At 48.1% G+C, this 20733-nt stretch overlaps 1 protein-coding gene across 2 annotated transcripts in view; it reads left to right on the plus strand.

The window, feature by feature from the left end:
* The window catches only part of MAGI3 (membrane associated guanylate kinase, WW and PDZ domain containing 3), a 676662-nt gene that overhangs the window by 232352 nt on the left and 423577 nt on the right, over window positions 1-20733 (plus strand). For both annotated transcript variants that reach the window (XM_063955402.1, XM_063955400.1), the window contains exon 2: window positions 7133-7249. In XM_063955402.1, coding sequence (XP_063811472.1) covers window positions 7133-7249 — 117 coding nt within the window. The remainder of the gene's footprint in view (window positions 1-7132; window positions 7250-20733) is intronic.

Below are 20733 nucleotides of genomic sequence, written 5' to 3' on the forward strand. Positions count from 1 at the left end.
TTTTTGTGGTACCGAAGCCGGATGGCTCGGTAAGGCCTATTCTAAATCTGAAGTCCTTGAACCTGTACATAAAGAAGTTCAAGTTCAAGATGGAGTCACTCAGAGCAGTGATAGCGAACCTGGAAGAGGGGGACTTTATGGTATCCTTGGACATCAAGGATGCGTATCTCCACGTTCCAATTTACCCCTCACACCAGGGGTACCTCAGGTTCGTTGTACAAAACTGTCACTATCAGTTTCAGACGCTGCCGTTCGGATTGTCCACGGCACCTCGGGTCTTTACAAAGGTAATGGCCGAGATGATGATTCTTCTTCGAAGAAAAGGCATATTAATTATCCCATACTTGGACAATCTCCTAATAAGGGCAAGGTCCAGAGAACAGCTAGAGATGGGATTAGCACTGTCGCAAGAAGTGCTAAAACAGCACGGGTGGATTCTGAATATTCCAAAATCCCAGTTAATGCCGACAACTCGTCTGCTGTTCCTAGGGATGATTCTGGACCCGGTTCAGAAAAAGGTTTTTCTCCCGGAGGAAAAAGCCAAGGAGTTATCCGAGCTTGTCAGGAACCTCCTAAAACAAGGAAAGGTGTCTGTACATCAATGCACAAGAGTCCTGGGAAAAATGGTGGCTTCTTACGAAGCAATTCCATTCGGCAGATTCCACGCAAGAATTTTCCAAAGGGATCTGTTGGACAAATGGTCAGGGTCGCATCTTCAGATGCACCTGCGGATAACCCTGTCTCCAAGGACAAGGGTGTCTCTTCTGTGGTGGTTGCAGAGTGCTCATCTATTGGAGGGCCGCAGATTCGGCATACAGGATTGGATCCTGGTGACCACGGACGCCAGCCTGAGAGGCTGGGGAGCAGTCACACAAGGAAGAAACTTCCAGGGAGTATGGACGAGCCTGGAAACGTCTCTTCACATAAACATTCTGGAACTAAGAGCAATATACAATGCTCTAAGCCAGGCAGAACCTCTGCTTCAGGGAAAACCGGTGTTGATCCAGTCGGACAACATCACGGCAGTCGCCCATGTGAACAGACAGGGCGGCACAAGAAGCAGGAGTGCAATGGCAGAAGCTGCAAGGATTCTTCGCTGGGCAGAGAATCATGTGATAGCACTGTCAGCAGTGTTCATCCCGGGAGTGGACAACTGGGAAGCAGACTTCCTCAGCAGACACGATCTTCACCCGGGAGAGTGGGGACTTCATCCAGAAGTCTTCCACTTGCTGGTAACCCGTTGGGAAAGACCAATGGTGGACATGATGGCGTCTCGCCTCAACAAAAAACTGGACAGGTATTGCGCCAGGTCAAGAGATCCGCAGGCAATAGCTGTGGACGCGCTGGTAACGCCTTGGGTGTACCAGTCGGTGTATGTGTTTCCTCCTCTGCCTCTCATACCAAAAGTATTGAGAATTATACGGCAAAGAGGCGTAAGGACGATACTAGTGGTTCCGGATTGGCCAAGAAGGACTTGGTACCCGGAACTTCAAGAGATGATCACGGAAGATCCGTGGCCTCTACCTCTAAGGAGGGACTTGCTTCAGCAGGGTCCCTGTCTGTTTCAAGACTTACCGCGGCTGCGTTTGACGGCATGGCGGTTGAACGCCGGATCCTAAAGGAAAAAGGCATGCCGGAAGAAGTCATTCCTACTTTGATTAAAGCAAGGAAGGAAGTAACCGTGCAACATTATCACCGAATTTGGCGAAAATATGTTGCGTGGTGCGAAGATCGGAGTGCTCCGACGGAGGAATTTCAACTGGGTCGATTCCTACATTTCCTGCAATCAGGATTGTCTATGGGTCTCAAATTGGGATCTATTAAGGTTCAAATTTCGGCCCTGTCGATTTTCTTTCAAAAAGAATTGGCTTCAGTCCCTGAAGTCCAGACCTTTGTTAAGGGAGTGCTACATATACAGCCTCCTGTGGTGCCTCCAGTGGCACCGTGGGATCTCAATGTGGTTTTGGACTTTCTAAAATCTCATTGGTTTGAACCACTAAAGAAGGTGGATTTGAAATATCTCACATGGAAAGTGACCATGCTTCTAGCCCTGGCTTCGGCCAGGAGAGTGTCAGAACTGGCAGCTTTATCTTACAAAAGCCCATATCTGATTTTCCATTCGGACAGGGCAGAACTGCGGACTCGTCCGCATTTTCTCCCTAAGGTGGTGTCAGCATTTCATCTGAACCAGCCTATTGTAGTGCCTGCGGCTACAAGTGACTTGGAGGACTCCAAGTTACTAGACGTTGTCAGAGCATTAAAAATATATATTGCAAGGACAGCTGGAGTCAGAAAATCTGACTCGTTGTTTATATTGTATGCACCCAACAAGATGGGTGCTCCTGCGTCTAAGCAGACGATTGCTCGTTGGATCTGTAGCACAATCCAACTTGCACATTCTGTGGCAGGCCTGCCACAGCCTAAATCTGTAAAGGCCCACTCCACAAGGAAGGTGGGCTCATCTTGGGCGGCTGCCCGAGGGGTCTCGGCATTACAACTTTGCCGAGCAGCTACGTGGTCAGGGGAGAACACGTTTGTAAAATTTTACAAATTTGATACTCTGGCTAAGGAGGACCTGGAGTTCTCTCATTCGGTGCTGCAGAGTCATCCGCACTCTCCCGCCCGTTTGGGAGCTTTGGTATAATCCCCATGGTCCTTTCAGGAACCCCAGCATCCACTAGGACGATAGAGAAAATAAGATTTTACTTACCGATAAATCTATTTCTCGGAGTCCGTAGTGGATGCTGGGCGCCCATCCCAAGTGCGGATTATCTGCAATAATTGTACATAGTTATTGTTAACTAATTCGGGTTATTGTTGAAGGAAGCCATCTTTCAGAGGCTCCGCTGTTATCATACTGTTAACTGGGTTTAGATCACAAGTTGTACGGTGTGATTGGTGTGGCTGGTATGAGTCTTACCCGGGATTCAAAATCCTCCCTTATTGTGTACGCTCGTCCGGGCACAGTACCTAACTGGAGTCTGGAGGAGGGTCATAGGGGGAGGAGCCAGTGCACACCACCTGATCTGGAAAAGCTTTACTTTTTGTGCCCTGTCTCCTGCGGAGCCGCTATTCCCCATGGTCCTTTCAGGAACCCCAGCATCCACTACGGACTCCGAGAAATAGATTTATCGGTAAGTAAAATCTTATTTTTAGCTTGCTCCCAGGGACGTAAGCAGGGGCGTTTTAAGAGAGGAGGAGGCCCGTGTGCAACCTTCTGCTTCATGGGCCCCCTCCTCTCTGACCGAGGCACAGCATTTAATACTTACCTCTCCGGAGTTCCCCAGCGGTGCCATCCTTCTCCGCAGCGGCAATAGAGTCTGAGATCAGACTCGCATGCACAAACCTCCGGGAACGGGGCGCGGTGGCCATTTTCCCGAAGATTTTGCTACTGCGCATGTGCAAAACTCCGGAAAAATATCCGCCATGCCATCTTTCTGGGGTTTTCAACATGTGCAATAGAGTTTGTTCCCCCTAGTGTTCAAACTCTATTGCACTGCCGAAAAAGGGATGGCTTCGACTGGGAACTTCAGAGAAGTAAGTATTAAGCAAATGGGTGCGGGGTGGGCCCCCCTGGACCTGGGGGCCCGTGTGCCTCGCACACACTGCACCCATTATAGAAACGCCAATGGACGTAAGACTAACTCTGTATGGATGGTGCAGTGGTTAGCATTACTGCCTCACAGCACTGAGGTCATGAGTTAGTTTATCATCACGGTCCTAACTGTGTGGAGTTTGTATATTCTCCCCGTGCTTGTTTGTGTTTCCTCTGGGTACTCCAGTTTCCTCCCACAATCCAAAAATATACTGGTAGGTTAATTGGTTCCCGACAAAAATTAACCCTAGTCAGGGTCAGACTGGCCCACAGGGGAAACCACCGGTGGGCCCTGCTCCTCCTCTAGGGATCAGGTTTCAGACTCTGTCCTAGTGCCCTTGATTTATGCATTACACTTATGTTACATTATACTTCACAAGAATATGGTTACCAAGGGGAACAGAACATGTACTCTGTAATGGTTAGCCAAACGTCTGTGGTAGCTGGCCATGCCCCAGCGGAGCCTGGACACACCCTTAAGCATGGGCCCCTACAGCAGCATCCCCCCGGTGGGCCCTTCATGTCCCAGTCCGACACTGACCCTAGTGTGTAAGTGTGTGCATGTATATGGGCAGACTATGGGGGTAATTCCAAGTTGATCACAGCAGGACATTTTTTAGCAGTTGGGCAAAACCATGTGCAGTGCAGGGGGGGCAGATATAACATTTGCAGAGAGAGTTAGATTTGGGTGGGTTATTTTGTTTCTGTGCAGGGTAAATACTGGCTGCTTTATTTATACACTGCAATTTAGATTGCAGATTGAACTCGCCACACCCAAATCTAACTCTCTCTGCACGTTATATCTGCCTCCCCTGCAGTGCACATGGTTTCTCCCAACTGCTAACAAACTTGCTGCTGCGATCAACTCAGAATTACCCCCTATATGGGCCAAGTGGTTCTTATCTGCTGTCACATTCTCTTTTTCTTTGTAACTCATTTATTTAGGACAGTGGTTCCCAAACAGTGTGATTAGGCTTCCTGGGATGCTCAGGACACTTGCAGAAGTGCCTTATACCCCTTTCACATCGCACAAATAACCCGGTACCGACACGGCATATTGCCGTGTCGAACCGGGTCAGTGTGCGATGTGAAAGCACACTGGCCGATTTAGCGGGTCGCCTGACCCGGTAAATCAACCCGGTAAAAAAGAAGGGTTTTACCCGGGTTGATTACCGGGTCAGGTGCGGTGTGAATGGGAGCCGTGTCGATGCGACACGGTTCCCATTCACAAGATAGGGAGAGGCGGCGCTGGAGATGAGCTCATCTCCCGACGCCGCCTCCACCCCCGCCCCTGCTGCTGCTGCGCGCTCCGTTGTTATGGCAACCGACCCAATATATTGCCGGGTCGGAAAGCCAGCAGCGGAGTGCAAATGCCGGATCCCACCCGGTAAGTACACGTTTGTCTTACCGGGTAGGATCCGGCATTTGCAGTCTGAATGCAGCATTAGATTGGTGGTTCAGGACCAATTCAAATTATTTATGGTCATTGTAATAGGCAAAAGTCAGTGCTGGTGGCTGCCAATCATGTGGGGGATTCAATTGTTAGCTATAGTGACGGAAGATCGCAGAGGCAATATTCAATTGAATCCCATTATCGCGCTGATCATGCCCATTAGTGTCACGTTAGCCGCATAAAAAAGCTAAGCCCGACTAAACTAATGGGTGCGATCCCAAAAAGTGCCGTTTGGGTGCCTCAAGTGGTCACATTTCACACATTTCAGCTCGCACTCCTGGGGTGTGTGATCTGAAATGTCAGCGCCGGCAGATCATCACTCCCGAATGGAGCTACAATTGAATAGCTCCGTTGTGCACCATCTGCTGGCATCAATTAAATTTGAATTCCTATAAAATACAGTATGTGTTCAACAAACAGAGGCGAATCTTGTGCCTCTCCACACAATTGAACCTAAGAATGACCTATAAACATAATTTACCTAATTTAATATTTCTCTCTAAATGAGAAACATTTGGCCTAGGGGTGCAGTGAAATAAATCTGATACTCTAGGGTGCCATGATTCAAAAACGTTTGGGAACTGATTTCATACCTCCCAACTGTCCCGTTTTTCGTGGGACAGTCCCGTTTTTTGGGGACTGTCCCGCTGTCCCACCCGCGGGCCGCAGTGTCCCGCGGTGGAGGGGTGGGGGGCAGTTGGGAGGCGCCTGCACTCACTGCTCTGCTCAGCAGAGCAGCGGTGAATAGACGCTATGCGCACAGCGTATATTCAGTGCAGACAGATGGAGAGAGGGCATGCCAGTGGCTCACGGAGCGCTGGACATGCCCCCTCAGTGACGAAATCGGAGGCGTTGCTCGCGATCGCGGTCCTCCACGAAGCCACGCCCCCTTTTACATAGGCCACGTCTCTTTTCCGTGAGCGCGCGCTGCGTCGCCGCGCATGTGTCCCTCTTTGAAGGCGGACAAAGTTGGGAGGTATGTGATTTAGGAGATCTATATCTGATCAGGAATTTAGCACTGTTAATTTTCATGAGTTAACCTAGTCTTAATTATTTAATCTAAAACACCTATTGCAGTTAATTAAGACCAAGTTAATTCAGTAAAACAATTGGCTAAATTCAGTATTAGCCAAATAACATCTGAAAGGGATGAGCCAGGTTGATGTCTTTTGTGACTCTGCATGTACTGTAGCCTATTCTTCATTGGCATGTTTCTGTTAAAGTTTTATTAAAAACCTTTTTAAGATTAACTGATCACTTGCCTTGTTCACTACTTTGAATGCCACTTTTTAGTAACTGTTGCTAAAATGACCATGTAATCAACGTCCAGACCTATGAATGTTTCCTTATCCATGATTGAAGACAAATACATAGAAATATAGTATATACAAATCTACAGCTAAATCCTCTGAGGACTGGATTCAGTTGGTCGGTTGGGGCTATTCAATTACAGCTTAATCCCACTAAACGTGGATTTCTGTTTGGAACCTGAGGGTACAGTAGCTCCAATAGAAATCCACTGTAAGTACCCTTATCATGGGTGCCATGAACGCCCTTACTCCAGTACCTATCCTGGAACCGATGACTAAGCGCACGTTAGCTGCAAATTTAGTGCGTGAGAAAAAGGTGCTTTACTTAAATAGTCTTGGGCTTAAAAGCCAGAGGATATCACTCGCTTCCTCACGCAGTAAATTAACGTGGCTAATTATATCCTGCACTTAGACTTTTTGCTCAGTTTACTCATTCATGTAACTACTGTTATCCTATTGTACCACACTGAAAACACATTTGTGACGTCGGCCATATGTATGTAACATTTGGTAATGCATGTACAGTATTCACATTGTTCAGAACTCCTGTGCCGTTATAAATAAATAAAAGTAAATATAAATGGCGATATTGTAAACAGCATGTTGATCCTTTCCTGGCACTTAGGGACAGATTTAACAACAAGTGATATTCTTGATATTCTGATTTATAAATGAGTTTATGTAAATAGCAAATGTTTGGTTTGTTAAACTATTGAACTGTAAATTAAAAAAAATATAAGCATTCCAATAATCAGTGTGTCTTTGTGATTGCAGGTAAAGTTATCAACAAGGACCTGCGCCACTATCTGAGCCTACAGTTTCAGAAAGGATCTATAGATCACAAACTACAGCAAGTGATTAGAGATAACCTGTATTTGAGAACAATACCTTGTAAGTATTCTCAAAATATGAACCAACTATTGCTTGTATTATTGGTTATTATATTTAGTCTAATTACAGAACATTTGGCTATTTCAAGTTAAAGTTATTATGTTCAATTTGGGCTGGACTGTCAAGTGCCACCATGGCTATTTTGCTGTGGTTATTCCTTACATCTGTGTAAGAATTCTCATGTGGGACAGTACCACATACTATATAGGAATTCTCACATGGGTTAGTGCCATTGCCGTCTCTGCCACTCCTCCCTTCCACCCACTAGTGCCAGCAGTGGAGGAATAATGGGGCTCTGGGCGGACATCAGGGCATGAGGGGGCTTTAGGCAGACATAAGGGTAAGAGGAGGCCTCTGAGCAATCAAAGGCAAGAGAGGGGCTCTGGCCAGACACAGGTGCAAGAGAGAGGGGGGGGGGGGGTGAGTTCTGGGCAGACACAAGGTCAAGATGAAGGGCTGACTAATGAGCAATAGTGGGCCTCTGGGCTGACTAATGAGCAAGAGGGAACCTCTGGGATTACATAATGGCAGGAGGGTGTTTCTGTGCAGACATCAGCGCACGAAGGGGCGCTGGCTTATACTCTGGCATGAGGGAGTTCTGGGATGGAATATTGGCATTAGAGTGATTAGGTATGGGTTACCAGCGATCAGCATCCCGACGTCAGGATCCCTGCCTTTAAGGCGCGCGGGGGGGTACAAGCGCAACGAGTCCCCTTGCAGGCTCTCTGTGATTGCCACGCTGGGGGCTCTGTGGCGAGCTGCGCTTGCCACAGGTTCTATTCCCACTCTATGGGTGTCGTGGACACCCACGAGTGTGAATAGTCCCTGCTAGTCGGCATGCCGACTGTCAGGATCAGGGTGGTGCGGGATGTAGGTGCCGGTAATGTGACCGGCAGTCTCCTGAGGGCTCTGAGGCATATACTGGATAGGAATATGAGGAGGCTAGAAAGGACATGAATAGGCTGTTTATTAGAGTGGTAAGAAAGGTGCTTGAAATCTGAAAACCAAAGTGGCTGTTACCCTTTTGTGTTTTTTGCATCGGCCCTGGCCACACCACCTGATCATGCCTCAGGGAATTAAAGTCCAATCCAATCCGTAAGTCAACAGAACTGTATAACGAGAATATTATGTGGGTTTATTGTAACTGCAGGATGATGCTTATCCAAACTAATCTTTATTTGCAACAATAGTTAAATATAGTTATGTGAGTCAGACTAGCAGGTTCCATACTATGATCATTGTCATTGTAATGGATCACAGTTCCCTTGCAGTGCTAATTCCCTTGTAAATACACTTTCGTAGAGTATATATACATTAGTAATTACATATACACCTGGAATAAAAATAACCAGTCATTTCTGGAAACAAGGCACACAAGGTCTGACTCGGAGGTGGATGCAAATCCCGTCACTGCTGCGTCTTTGTACCCTGCAGAATAGAGAAGATACGCTTATTTTGCTGATGCTGCCTTATGTATAGAGAAGCTCGCTGCCAGCGTCTTAAATCCACTGATAATGCACCATTAATCGCACCATCCAAGTTGTGGGGACCCCTTATTAATTTATTTATTAGCAGTTTCTTATATAGCGCAGCATATTCCCTTGCGCTTTACAATTAGAACAACAATTATAGAACAAAACTGGGCAAAGACAGACAGACAGACAGAGGTAGGAAGGCCCTGCTCGCAAGCTTACAATCTATAGGGAAATAGGCATTGATACACAAGGATAGATGCTACCTGTTACATAATGGTTCCCCAGGCTGCTAGGTTCTTAATGGGTTGTATATGATATGATCACCCAGCAATGTTGGAAGACAAAATGTGAGTTTATGTGGACTGTACAGAGGGGATGTAACTTGATAGGGAAGCTGTTAAGGTTATGTGTGTGGGTCTGAAATTTGGTAGGCTTGTCTGAAGAGATGAGTTTTCAGAGAATGTTTAAAGGTTTGGAGACTAAAGGAGAGTCTTATTGTGCATGGGAGTGCATTCCACAGAGTGGGTGAAGCCCGGATGAAGTCCTGTAATTTTGAGTGGGAACAGGTAATACATGTGGATGAGAGACGCAGATCTTGTGCAGAGCGGAGAGGTCTGGTAGGGAGATATTTTGAGATGAGTGAGGAGATGTATGATGGTGCAGTTTGGTTAATAGCCTTGTATGTAAGTAAAAGTATTTTATATTTGACACGGTAGAAAACCGGTAACCAATGCAGGGACTGACAGAGCGGATCAGCAGATGAAGAACGTCTGGCGAGGAAGATTAGCCTCGCAGCTGCATTTAAAATGGATTGAAGTGGTGATAGCCTATGTTTGGGAAGACCAGTAAGGAGACTATTACAATAATCAATGCGGGAGATGATGAGTGCATGGATTAGAGTTTTTGCAGTGTCTTGTGTAAGATGAGGGCGTATTTTGGATATGTTTTTAAGGTGCATGTTACATGATTTATAGACAGATTGAATGTGTGGAACAAAGGACAGTTCAGAGTCAAGGGTGACACCTAGGCAACGAGCTTGTGGGGTGGGGTGGATAGTTGCATTGTCAACAGTTATAGAGATATCAGGTTGGTAACTACTCTTAGCTGGTGGGAAAATAATTTGGTTTTGGAAATGTTGAGTTTGAGGTGGCGAGATGACATCCAAGATGAAATGGCAGACAGGCATCCAGTGACACGAGCCAATACTGGTGGTGACAAATCTGGGGAGGATAGGTAGATTTGAGTATCATCAGCGTACAAATGATACTGAAATCCAAAGGAGCTGATTAGTTTACCAAGAGAGGAGGTATAGATTGAGAAAAGCAGAGGACCTAAGACTGAGCCTTGCGGTACTCCAACTGATATAGGTAGAGAAGAGGAGGTAGAATCAGAGAAGTGAACACTGAAAGAGCGATTAGATAGGTAGGATGAGAACCAAGAAAGGGCTGTGTCCTGAAGACCTAGGAATTGTAGTGTTTGTATGAGAAGAGAGTGGTCAACAGTGTCAAAATCTCTAGAGAGATCTAGAAGAATAAGTAGTGTGTAATGGCCTTTTGATCTAGCAGTGACTAGATCATTCACTACTTTGGTCAGTGCCGTCTCTGTGGAGCGTTGGGCACGAAAGCCTGACTGAAGTGGGTCCAATAAGTTGTGCGAGTTAAGAAAGTGTGTAAGGCGAGTGTAGGCAAGCCTCTCAAGTAGCTTGGAGGGACTGGGTAGCTGAGAAATGGGACGGTAGTTAGAGAGTGTGTTTGGGTCAGAGTTGTGTTTTTTCTCTGACGTCCTAGTGGATGCTGGGAACTCCGTAAGGACCATGGGGAATAGACGGGCTCCGCAGGAGACTGGGCACTCTAAAAGAAAGATTAGGTACTATCTGGTGTGCACTGGCTCCTCCCTCTATGCCCCTCCTCCAGACCTCAGTTAGAATCTGTGCCCGGCCAGAGCTGGGTGCTCCTAGTGGGCTCTCCTGAGCTTGCTAGAAAGAAAGTATTTGTTAGGTTTTTTATTTTCAGTGAGATCTGCTGGCAACAGACTCACTGCTACGTGGGACTGAGGGGAGAGAAGCAAACCTACCTGCGTGCAGCTAGCTTGTGCTTCTTAGGCTACTGGACACCATTAGCTCCAGAGGGTTCGAACACAGGGCCTGACCTCGATCGTCCGTTCCCGGAGCCGCGCCGCCGTCCCCCTTGCAGAGCCAGAAGACAGAAGAAGGAGATGAAATCGGCAGCAGAAGACTCCGGTCTTCATTAAGGTAGCGCACAGCACTGCAGCTGTGCGCCATTGCTCCCACTGCACACCACACACTCCGGTCACTGTAGGGTGCAGGGCGCTGGGGGGGGGACGCCCTGGGCAGCAATAAGAATACCATTTGGCAATATATACACATAATACAGTCTGGAAAAATGTATATGTGTAAAAACCCCCGCCATTAAGCTATACAAAACGCCGGAGAAGCCCGCCGCTGAGGGGGCGGGGCCTTCTTCCTCAGCACACCAGCGCCATTTTCTCTTCACAGCTCCGCTGGAAGGACGTTCCCCAGGCTCTCCCCTGCAGTATCCTGTACAAGAAGGGTAAAAAAGAGAGGGGGGGCACATAAATTTAGGCGCAAATAGGATGATAAGCAGCTATTGGGAAAAATCACTCATTATAGTGTAAATCCCTGTGTTATATAGCGCTGTGGTGTGTGCTGGCATACTCTCTCTCTGTCTCCCCAAAGGATTTTGTGGGGTCCTGTCCTCAGTCAGAGCATTCCCTGTGTGTGTGCGGTGTGTCGGTACGGCTGTGTCGACATGTTTGATGAGGAGGGTTACGTGGAGGCGGAGCAAGGGCAGATAAGTGTGGTGTCGCCCCCGACGGGGCCGACACCGGATTGGATGGATATGTGGAAGGTCTTAACAGACAGTGTCAACTCCTTACATAAAAGGTTCGATGACACAGCAGCCTTGGGACAGCCGGGATCTCAGCCCGCTCCTGCCCAGGCGTCTCAGAGGCCATCAGGGGCTCATAAACGCCCGCTAGCTCAGATGGTAGACACAGATGTCAACACGGAGTCTGACTCCAGTGTAGATGAGGATGAGACAAATGCACAGTCTACAAAAGCCATCCGATGCATGAAAACTGCAATGAAAAATGTATTGCACATTTCTGATGTTAACCCGGTTACTACCAAGAAGGGTATTATGTTTTGGGAGAAAAAGCAGCCAGTGACTTTTCCCCCATCTGATGAATTAAATGAATTGTGTGAGGAAGCGTGGAGTTCCCCCGATAAGAAACTAGTGATTTCTAAGAGGTTACTGATGGCGTACCCTTTCCCGCCAACGGACAGGTTACGTTGGGAGACATCCCCTAGGGTGGACAAGGCGCTCACACGCTTATCAAAAAAGGTGGCACTGCCGTCTCAGGATACGGCCGCCCTAAAGGAGCCTGCGGATAGAAAGCAGGAAGCTATCCTGAAGTCTGTGTATACACACTCAGGTACTATACTGAGACCTGCTATTGCTTCAGCATGGATGTGTAGTGCTGCAGCCGCATGGTCTGATTCCCTGTCAGACAACATTGATTCCCTCGACAGGGATACTATTTTGCTAACCATAGAACATATAAAAGACGTCGTCTTATATATGCGGGATGCACAGAGGGACATTTGCCTGCTGGCATCTAGAATTAATGCAATGTCCATTTCTGCAAGAAGAGTATTATGGACTCGGCAGTGGACAGGTGATGCTGATTCTAAAAGACACATGGAGGTTTTGCCTTATAAGGGTGAGGAATTGTTTGGGGACGGTCTCTCGGACCTCGTATCCACGGCAACAGCCGGGAAGTCAACTTTTTTACCTCAGGTTCCCTCACAGCCTAAGAAAGCACCGTATTATCATGTACAGTCCTTTCGGCCTCAGAAAGGCAAGCGGATCAGAGGCGCATCCTTTCTGCCCAGAGGCAGGGGTAGAGGAAAGAAGCTGCACCAGGCAGCCAGTTCCCAGGAACAAAAATCCTCCCCCGCTTCCTCTAAGTCCACCGCATGACGCTGGGGCTCCACAGGCGGAGCCGGGTGTGGTGGGGGCGCGTCTCCGAAACTTCAGCAACCAGTGCGTTCGCTCACAAGTGGATCTCTGGGCTGTACAAATTGTATCTCAGGGATACAAGCTGGAGTTCGAGGCGACTCCCCCTCGCCGTTACCTCAAATCAGCCTTGCCAGCTGCTCCCAGGGAAAGGGAGGTAGTACTGGCGGCAATTCACAAGCTGTACCTCCAGCAGGTGATAATCAAGGTTCCCCTCCTTCAACAGGGACGGGGTTACAATTCCACAATGTTTGTGGTACCGAAACCAGACGGTTCGGTGAGACCCATTCTGAATTTAAAATCCTTGAACACTTATATAAGGAAGTTCAAGTTCAAAATGGAATCGCTCAGGGCGGTTATTGCAAGCCTGGAAGAGGGGGATTTTATGGTGTCGCTGGACATCAAGAATGCTTACTTGCATGTCCCCATTTACCCACCTCACCAGGAGTACCTCAGGTTTGTGGTACAGGATTGTCATTACCAATTCCAGACGTTGCCGTTTGGTCTGACCACGGCACCGAGAGTATTTACCAAGGTAATGGCCGAAATGATGATACTCCTTCGGAAGAAGGGAGTTATAATTATCCCGTACTTGGACGATCTCCTTATAAAGGCGAGGTCCAGAGAGCAGTTGTTAGTCAGCGTAGCACTCTCTCGGGAAGTGTTGCAACAGCACGGCTGGATTCTGAATATCCCAAAGTCGCAGCTGATTCCTGCGACGCGTCTGCTTTTCCTGGGCATGATTCTGGACACAGAACAGAAGAAGGTGTTTCTCCCGGTGGAGAAGGCCCAGGAATTGTCCTCTCTGGTCAGGGACCTCCTGAAACCAAAACAGGTGTCGGTGCATCACTGCACGCGAGTCCTGGGAAAGATGGTGGCTTCTTACGAAGCAATTCCCTTCGGCAGGTTCCATGCAAGGATCTTCCAGTGGGATCTGTTAGACAAATGGTCCGGATCGCATCTTCAGATGCATCGGTTGATCACCCTGTCCCCAAGGGCCAGGGTGTCTCTGTTGTGGTGGCTGCAGAGTGCTCATCTTCTCGAGGGCCGCAGATTCGGCATACAGGACTAGGTCCTGGTGACCACGGATGCAAGCCTCCGAGGATGGGGGGCAGTCACTCAGGGAAGGAACTTCCAAGGACAGTGGTCAAGTCAGGAGACTTCACTACACATAAATATACTGGAGCTAAGGGCCATTTACAACGCCCTGAGTCAAGCAGAGCCCCTGCTTCAAAACCAACCAGTGCTGATTCAATCAGACAACATCACGGCGGTCGCCCATGTAAACCGCCAGGGCGGCACAAGAAGCAGGATGGCGATGGCAGAAGCCACAAGGATTCTCCGATGGGCGGAGAATCACGTGCTAGCACTGTCAGCAGTGTTCATTCCGGGAGTGGACAACTGGGAAGCAGATTTCCTCAGCAGGCACGACCTCCACCCGGGAGAGTGGGGACTTCATCCAGAAGTCTTCACGCAGATTGTAAACCGTTGGGAACGGCGACAGGTGGACATGATGGTGTCCCGCCTCAACAAAAAGCTAACAAAATATTGCGCCAGGTCAAGGGACCCTCAGGCGATAGCTGTGGACGCACTAGTGACACCGTGGGTGTACCAGTCGGTTTATGTGTTCCCTCCTCTTCCTCTCATATCCAAGGTACTGAGGATAGTAAGAAAGAGAGGAGTAAGAACTATACTCATCGTTCCGGATTGGCCAAGAAGAACTTGGTACCCAGAACTACAAGAAATGATCTCATAGGACCCATGGCCTCTGCCTCTCAGACAGGACCTGTTACAGCAGGGGCCCTGTCTGTTCCAAGACTTACAGCGGCTGCGTTTGACGGCATGGCGGTTGAACGCCGGATCCTAATGGAATAGGGCATTCCAGATGAAGTGATTCCTACGCTGATAAAAGCTAGGAAGGATGTGACAGCAAATCATTATCACCGCATATGGCTGAAATATGTTGCCTGATGTGAGGCCAGGAAGGCCCCGACAGAGGAATTCCAGCTGGGGCGATTTCTGCACTTCCTACAGTCAGGTGTGACTATGGGCCTAAAATTGGGGTCCATAAAGGTCCAGATTTCGGCCCTATCTATTTTCTTTCAAAAAGAACTGGCTTCACTGCCTGAAGTTCAGACGTTTGTTAAGGGAGTGCTGCATATTCAGCCCCCTTTTGTGCCTCCAGTGGCACCGTGGGATCTTAACGTTGTGTTGGATTTCCTGAAATCCCACTGGTTTGAGCCACTTAAGACCGTGGAGCTAAAATATCTCACGTGGAAAGTGGTTATGCTATTGGCCTTAGCTTCGGCTAGGCGTGTGTCAGAATTGGCGGCTTTGTCATGTAAAAGCCCTTATCTTATCTTCCATATGGACAGGGCAGAATTGAGGACTCGTCCCCAATTTCTCCCTAAGGTAGTATCAGCGTTTCATTTGAACCAACCTATTGTGGTGCCTGCGGCTACTCTGGACTTGGAGGACTCCAAGTTACTGGATGTAGTCAGGGCTTTGAAAATCTATGTAGCCAGGACGGCTGGAGTCAGGAAAACTGACTCGCTGTTTATCCTGCATGCACCCAACAAGCTGGGTGCTCCTGCTTCAAAGCAAACTATTGCGCGCTGGATCTGTAACACGATTCAGCAAGCTCATTCTGCGGCAGGGTTACCGCATCCTAAATCGGTAAAAGCCCATTCCACAAGGAAGGTGGGCTCTTCTTGGGCGGCTGCCCGAGGGGTCTCGGCTTTACAGCTTTGCCGAGCTGCTACTTGGTCGGGTTCAAACACATTTGCTAAGTTCTACAAGTTTGATACCCTGGCTGAGGAGGACCTTGCCTTTGCTCATTCGGTGCTGCAGAGTCATCCGCACTCTCCCGCCCGTTTGGGAGCTTTGGTATAATCCCCATGGTCCTTACGGAGTTCCCAGCATCCACTAGGACGTCAAAGAAAATAAGAATTTACTCACCGGTAATTCTATTTCTCGTAGTCCGTAGTGGATGCTGGGCGCCCGTCCCAAGTGCGGACTCTCTGCAATACATGTATATAGTTATTGCTTAACTAAAGGGTTATTGTTATGAGCCATCTGTTACTGAGGCTCAGTTGTTGTTCATATTGTTAACTGGGTATGGTTATCACAAGTTGTACGGTGTGATTGGTATGAGTCTTACCCTGGATTCCAAATCCTTTCCTTGTGTCAGCTCTTCCGAGCACAGTTTCCTTAACTGAGGTCTGGAGGAGGGGCATAGAGGGAGGAGCCAGTGCACACCAGATAGTACCTAATCTTTCTTTTAGAGTGCCCAGTCTCCTGCGGAGCCCGTCTATTCCCCATGGTCCTTACGGAGTTCCCAGCATCCACTACGGACTACGAGAAATAGAATTACCGGTGAGTAAATTCTTATTTTTAGAATGGGAGTAATGACTGCATGTTTAAACAGAGAGGGAAAGATACCAGTAGAGAGAGAGAGATTACAGATTTTAGTTAAGGTTGGGATAAGCACAGGAGACAAAGTTTTACTGACCTGTGAGGGTATAGGATCAAGAGGAGAGGTAGTGGAGTAGGAGGATGAAAAGAGTGTTGATACTTCATCTTCACTTGTGGGATCAAATGAAGAGAAAGTGCCAGAGGGTTAGACTTAGAATGCCGCTCAGAACTAAGATGCCGTGGCCAACGCCTGGCATACGAGGACACAGTTCCCTGCCTGCGGCACATCCCCAAAATGGTCCCAGCGCATCTGCATTTATTCTATTCCCCTAGATACTACCTCTCAATCAGTCTGCACTACAACCACAGTCTTAATTCCCTCGCAGTACTTGCGCAGTGCCACTCATGCGCAATAGAAAAAACTTTGCCCACTTATGAAAACCTCAGCATTACGTCCATCTCTGAATCAGGGCCACAGTCTTTTAAGTAACTCACTTTTCTCTTATTTTTCACGTTCTGTTTTTTTATTTTGAGATTTTTAATTATTTATTACAATATGTGTAACGTTTAAACTATTTTAACATATACAGAGTAAAGGTTAATATTTATACTGTATGTGGGCCCTGGTTCTGCTTCAACAAAATACTTTCTATCTCCCTCCCCTTTTTTGTCTGAATGTTTATTAATTAATGGTGCCAAGGAGTTGCATCCCAAAATTGACTTGAAGTATTCCTAACAAATGATCCTGAATAACTAAAGTGGGGAAAGCCTTTTCAGTAATGTGGAATGCTGTGTTTTATATGATTCCAGTTCAGTGATTCCTCTCTCGTTACTAACTATACAATGGGCCCAATTCAGATGTGGTTGGAGTTACTATCAAAGCAGAAGTGGTAGCTCCTTATGGTATTGCAGCAGGGGGTGCTGTTACAAGCAGACGCCTCCTGCCAAAGTAGTGATCTGAAAGTCGTCCTAGGACGCAGCATCGCATCACTCACTCACCATCGGGTGGGTTGCAGCACTCATGAGAAACTCGCAGGCCGCTCATCACATAGACCAGGAAATCTCTGTGCAACCACGGAGATCTTTGGCCTCTTCCCTCCCCCTAAACGGTGGCAACACGCCTCCATTTTCACAAATGGAGGTCATCGCCGCCCCCTCCCTGCCCCAAAATGGCATCAGACTGTCTATCAATGACAGTCTGATGCCGAACTGCTTCCGACGTTGCAGAACCCGTACACACACACACACGCTAAATGGGTCCTGCACATGCGCAGAGGGGTGGTCTTAAGTAAGCTTGCTTGCAGGGTCATACTTATTTATTACACTCTAAGACTTTTGCAATGGTCTTTTCCTAACTTTTGTTCCAGGATAATCTACTAAAAGATGCTACAAATACTTAGCAAAAGTTTGTAAACATTCTTGACTAAAGACAGTATAACTACGTCCCGGTAGTCACCATCCCGACGGTTGGAATGCCGACAGCGGCTTCCTGACAGAATCCTGACAGTAAGTACTAGGGTAGGGGTTAAACACTAGGGGGAGGGTTACAGTTAGGATGCAGAGGTGATTAGGATTAGGCTGCAGGAGGGGTTAGGGAAAGGGTTTAAATACTCATCGGGCTCCATTGGCATTTTGACAGTCAGGATGATAACTGCCAGGATATCTATACCATCCCCTTAAGATTTTTCATAGATGAGGAAAGGGACAATTAATTGTGTCCAAAACTGGTAATTGTTGATGTGTGCCCTGCTTTCTCAGAAATATGAACTCCCTTATGAAAAGTTTTTTATATATATATATATATATATATATATATATATATATATATATATATATATATATATATATGTATTGATATTGATGTAAGCTAAACACCACTCTAAATATATACTATTTCACCCACACCAATAACAAGGCTTCATTTACGTATTTGATGGCACTGACTGAGTACCAGATATTTGCGAAGTCTGCGAAGGGTTTGTTTCAAATACCTGAAAATAATAGCTATTCTGCTGTATGTAAATCGTCTGTAATTGATGGATAACTAATATTTGCACACAGAGATTCCCAAACTCAGCCATTACAGTCCATATTTTAAGGATATCCATTCTTGAGTCCAGATGGCGATCAAACTGACTGAGCTACTAATTAAGTCACCTGTTGCTCAAGTATGTATATCCTTAAAACCTGGACTGTAATGGCGGAGTTTGGGAAACAATGCTTGCGCATATTTCATTTGTTTATTTCAAATCATTGTATTTTTCCCTATAGTTTCACTCTTTTGTTAAAGAAATCTATGTAAGTATGACGGTTATTATTATGAATTACATTTGACTGAATTCAAAATATATATATACGGGGGGCGTGGCCTGGCCGGCATCAGGGAAGGCTGTGTTTCTGTGAAGCTCTGGCCTGCATCTCCCTGTAACTGAGCCCAAATTTGGAATCTGATTGCCCACTGGCCATGGTATAGCCACCTGAGCCAGCTGAACTGCCCTGCGTTTGGGGGTTAGTGCTGCGGAATCGGGGGGGACCTGCGCTGCCTGCGGATTGCGGCCTACCTCCTTCGTGGAAGCCGGGTCCTTGATTCTGGAAGCAAGCCGCTTAGGATGACTGCCTGCCGGGCCCGGCGCGGCCTGCGTCGGGGACCCCCTCCTCCGTTTGGGCGCCGCTCCCTACCGCAGGACGCATCACCCGATGGGCCTGGACCCCTGCAGGAGATCGGAGACAGAGGGACCCGCTGGAGGTAACGGCCGGGACGCGTGTTGCGGGCGGGCGGCGGCCATCTTGCGGTTGGCGCCGCTCGGCCCTGCTACACTTGCTGAGCGGCCCCTCGGAGCTCCTGGGCCCCGACCCCCATACCTTACACTCCCGCTTGGCTGACTCCCTCTGGCTGGCAGCGGCTAACAGCTGGACAGTCCGCGGGGAGACCCGATCTGGCAGCTGGGTGGTGGCCATCTTGTGGCTGGCAGCGTGTCCACTCTCCTCCAGGGCTGACAGCCCCTGGTGAGTCTGTGCCTAGGGCCTCCTGCAGCTTTTTCCCCTAACACTGCTTGCACACTGCTCCCATATATGCTGTCTATCCCCTGTGAGGCCCTGTGCAGTGCCCAGACACACCTCTCCTTCCCAAGTACTCCCTGTTTTGCGGACCTGGCAGGCTGTGTGCTGCTGACACCTCTACCTCTTTCAATATTTACTTTACGTCCAGCTCCCACTATATCGCTCCACTGCCAAACCTGTGATACAGCGTCTGGATTTTTGTCATTTTACCTACTGTTCATAACGTGTGATGCTGTGTCGCTCCACTGTGGCTATACATGCTTACTGTTTCTTCTCTGCAAGTTTACTTCCACACTGATGTCCGGCTAGCCACTTAGATTCTGGGGTTGCGTGCCGGCGCTGACCCTGACGGGATGTTGCTCTAATCACACAACACTAGTCCTGATGTTCTACTGATGTAGCTAAAGTGCCTCATGGTGAGAGGTAAGAAAGGATCGCAAGGGAGAGGGAGGAAGTCACAAAAGGTCACTCCGACGCATGCAATGGATACTCCGACTTCTGCTGATATGAGGCAATTTCTCCTTCCCCAGGGCTCCCCACGATAGATATCTCTTTGCCTTCGACCCAACGTCTCTCGCCTCTCGGATTCGGCTTCTCAAGCGGGGTCCCAAGTGGCAGACCTACACACCACAACGGATCCGGGAAGCCTCTCTCAGATTCTGAACCTTCTTCAGGCCCTCCCAACGAAACAGGACTTTGAGCATTTGGAGGGTAGGGTCAGGGAAACTGTCCGCTCAGAGATTGCCGTGGCTCAGTCCGAAATAACGCACTTCGGCTCCCGCTTAACCTCATTGGAAGGCTACTCTTCAGACACGGCAGCAGCACACAATGCCCTTAGAGCCACAGTTATTAAGCAGGCATCAAGCCTTCAACAGCTTCAAGACCGTGTAGAAGATTTAGATAACTTGCAGAAGGAGAAATAATTTGAGGGTTCGGGGGGGGCTCGGATGACATCTCGCCTGATTGCCTTATTGATTTCCTCACAACAGTTTTTAATGAACTCTTGGGCTGTGATCCTGCTTCAACAATCGAGTTCGATAAGGCACACTGAGCCCTGAGACCCAGAGGCGCACCGTCTGACCGCCCCCGCGACGTCATCTGCCGCTTACATTATTACACAGAAAAGGAGGAGATCCTCCGCAAAACCCGTCGCATGGATGTGATAGAGACTGCATCTCATAGAATTCAGATCTTCCAGGACCTATCGTGGACGACCGTTCAAAAGCGAAGAGCTCTACACCCACTCACTGCGGAGGTCCGGAAGTTGGGTATTAAATATAGATGGAGCTTTCCTTTTGGCCTTCAGGTCTCACAAAATGGGAAACTGTTCTCCTTTAAAGACTCCTCCGATTTACTGTCAAGCGCTTGGTGTCCCACTGGTCACTCTCCCAGACTGGCAGGAGCCCCTGACATGCAGTGTTCCACCAGAACTCTCTCACCCGGACAATGACTGGCACCTCGTCCACCGTAACTTAAA

The sequence above is a fragment of the Pseudophryne corroboree genome, chromosome 2, assembly GCF_028390025.1.
Source record: "Pseudophryne corroboree isolate aPseCor3 chromosome 2, aPseCor3.hap2, whole genome shotgun sequence".
NCBI lineage: Eukaryota > Metazoa > Chordata > Amphibia > Anura > Myobatrachidae > Pseudophryne > Pseudophryne corroboree.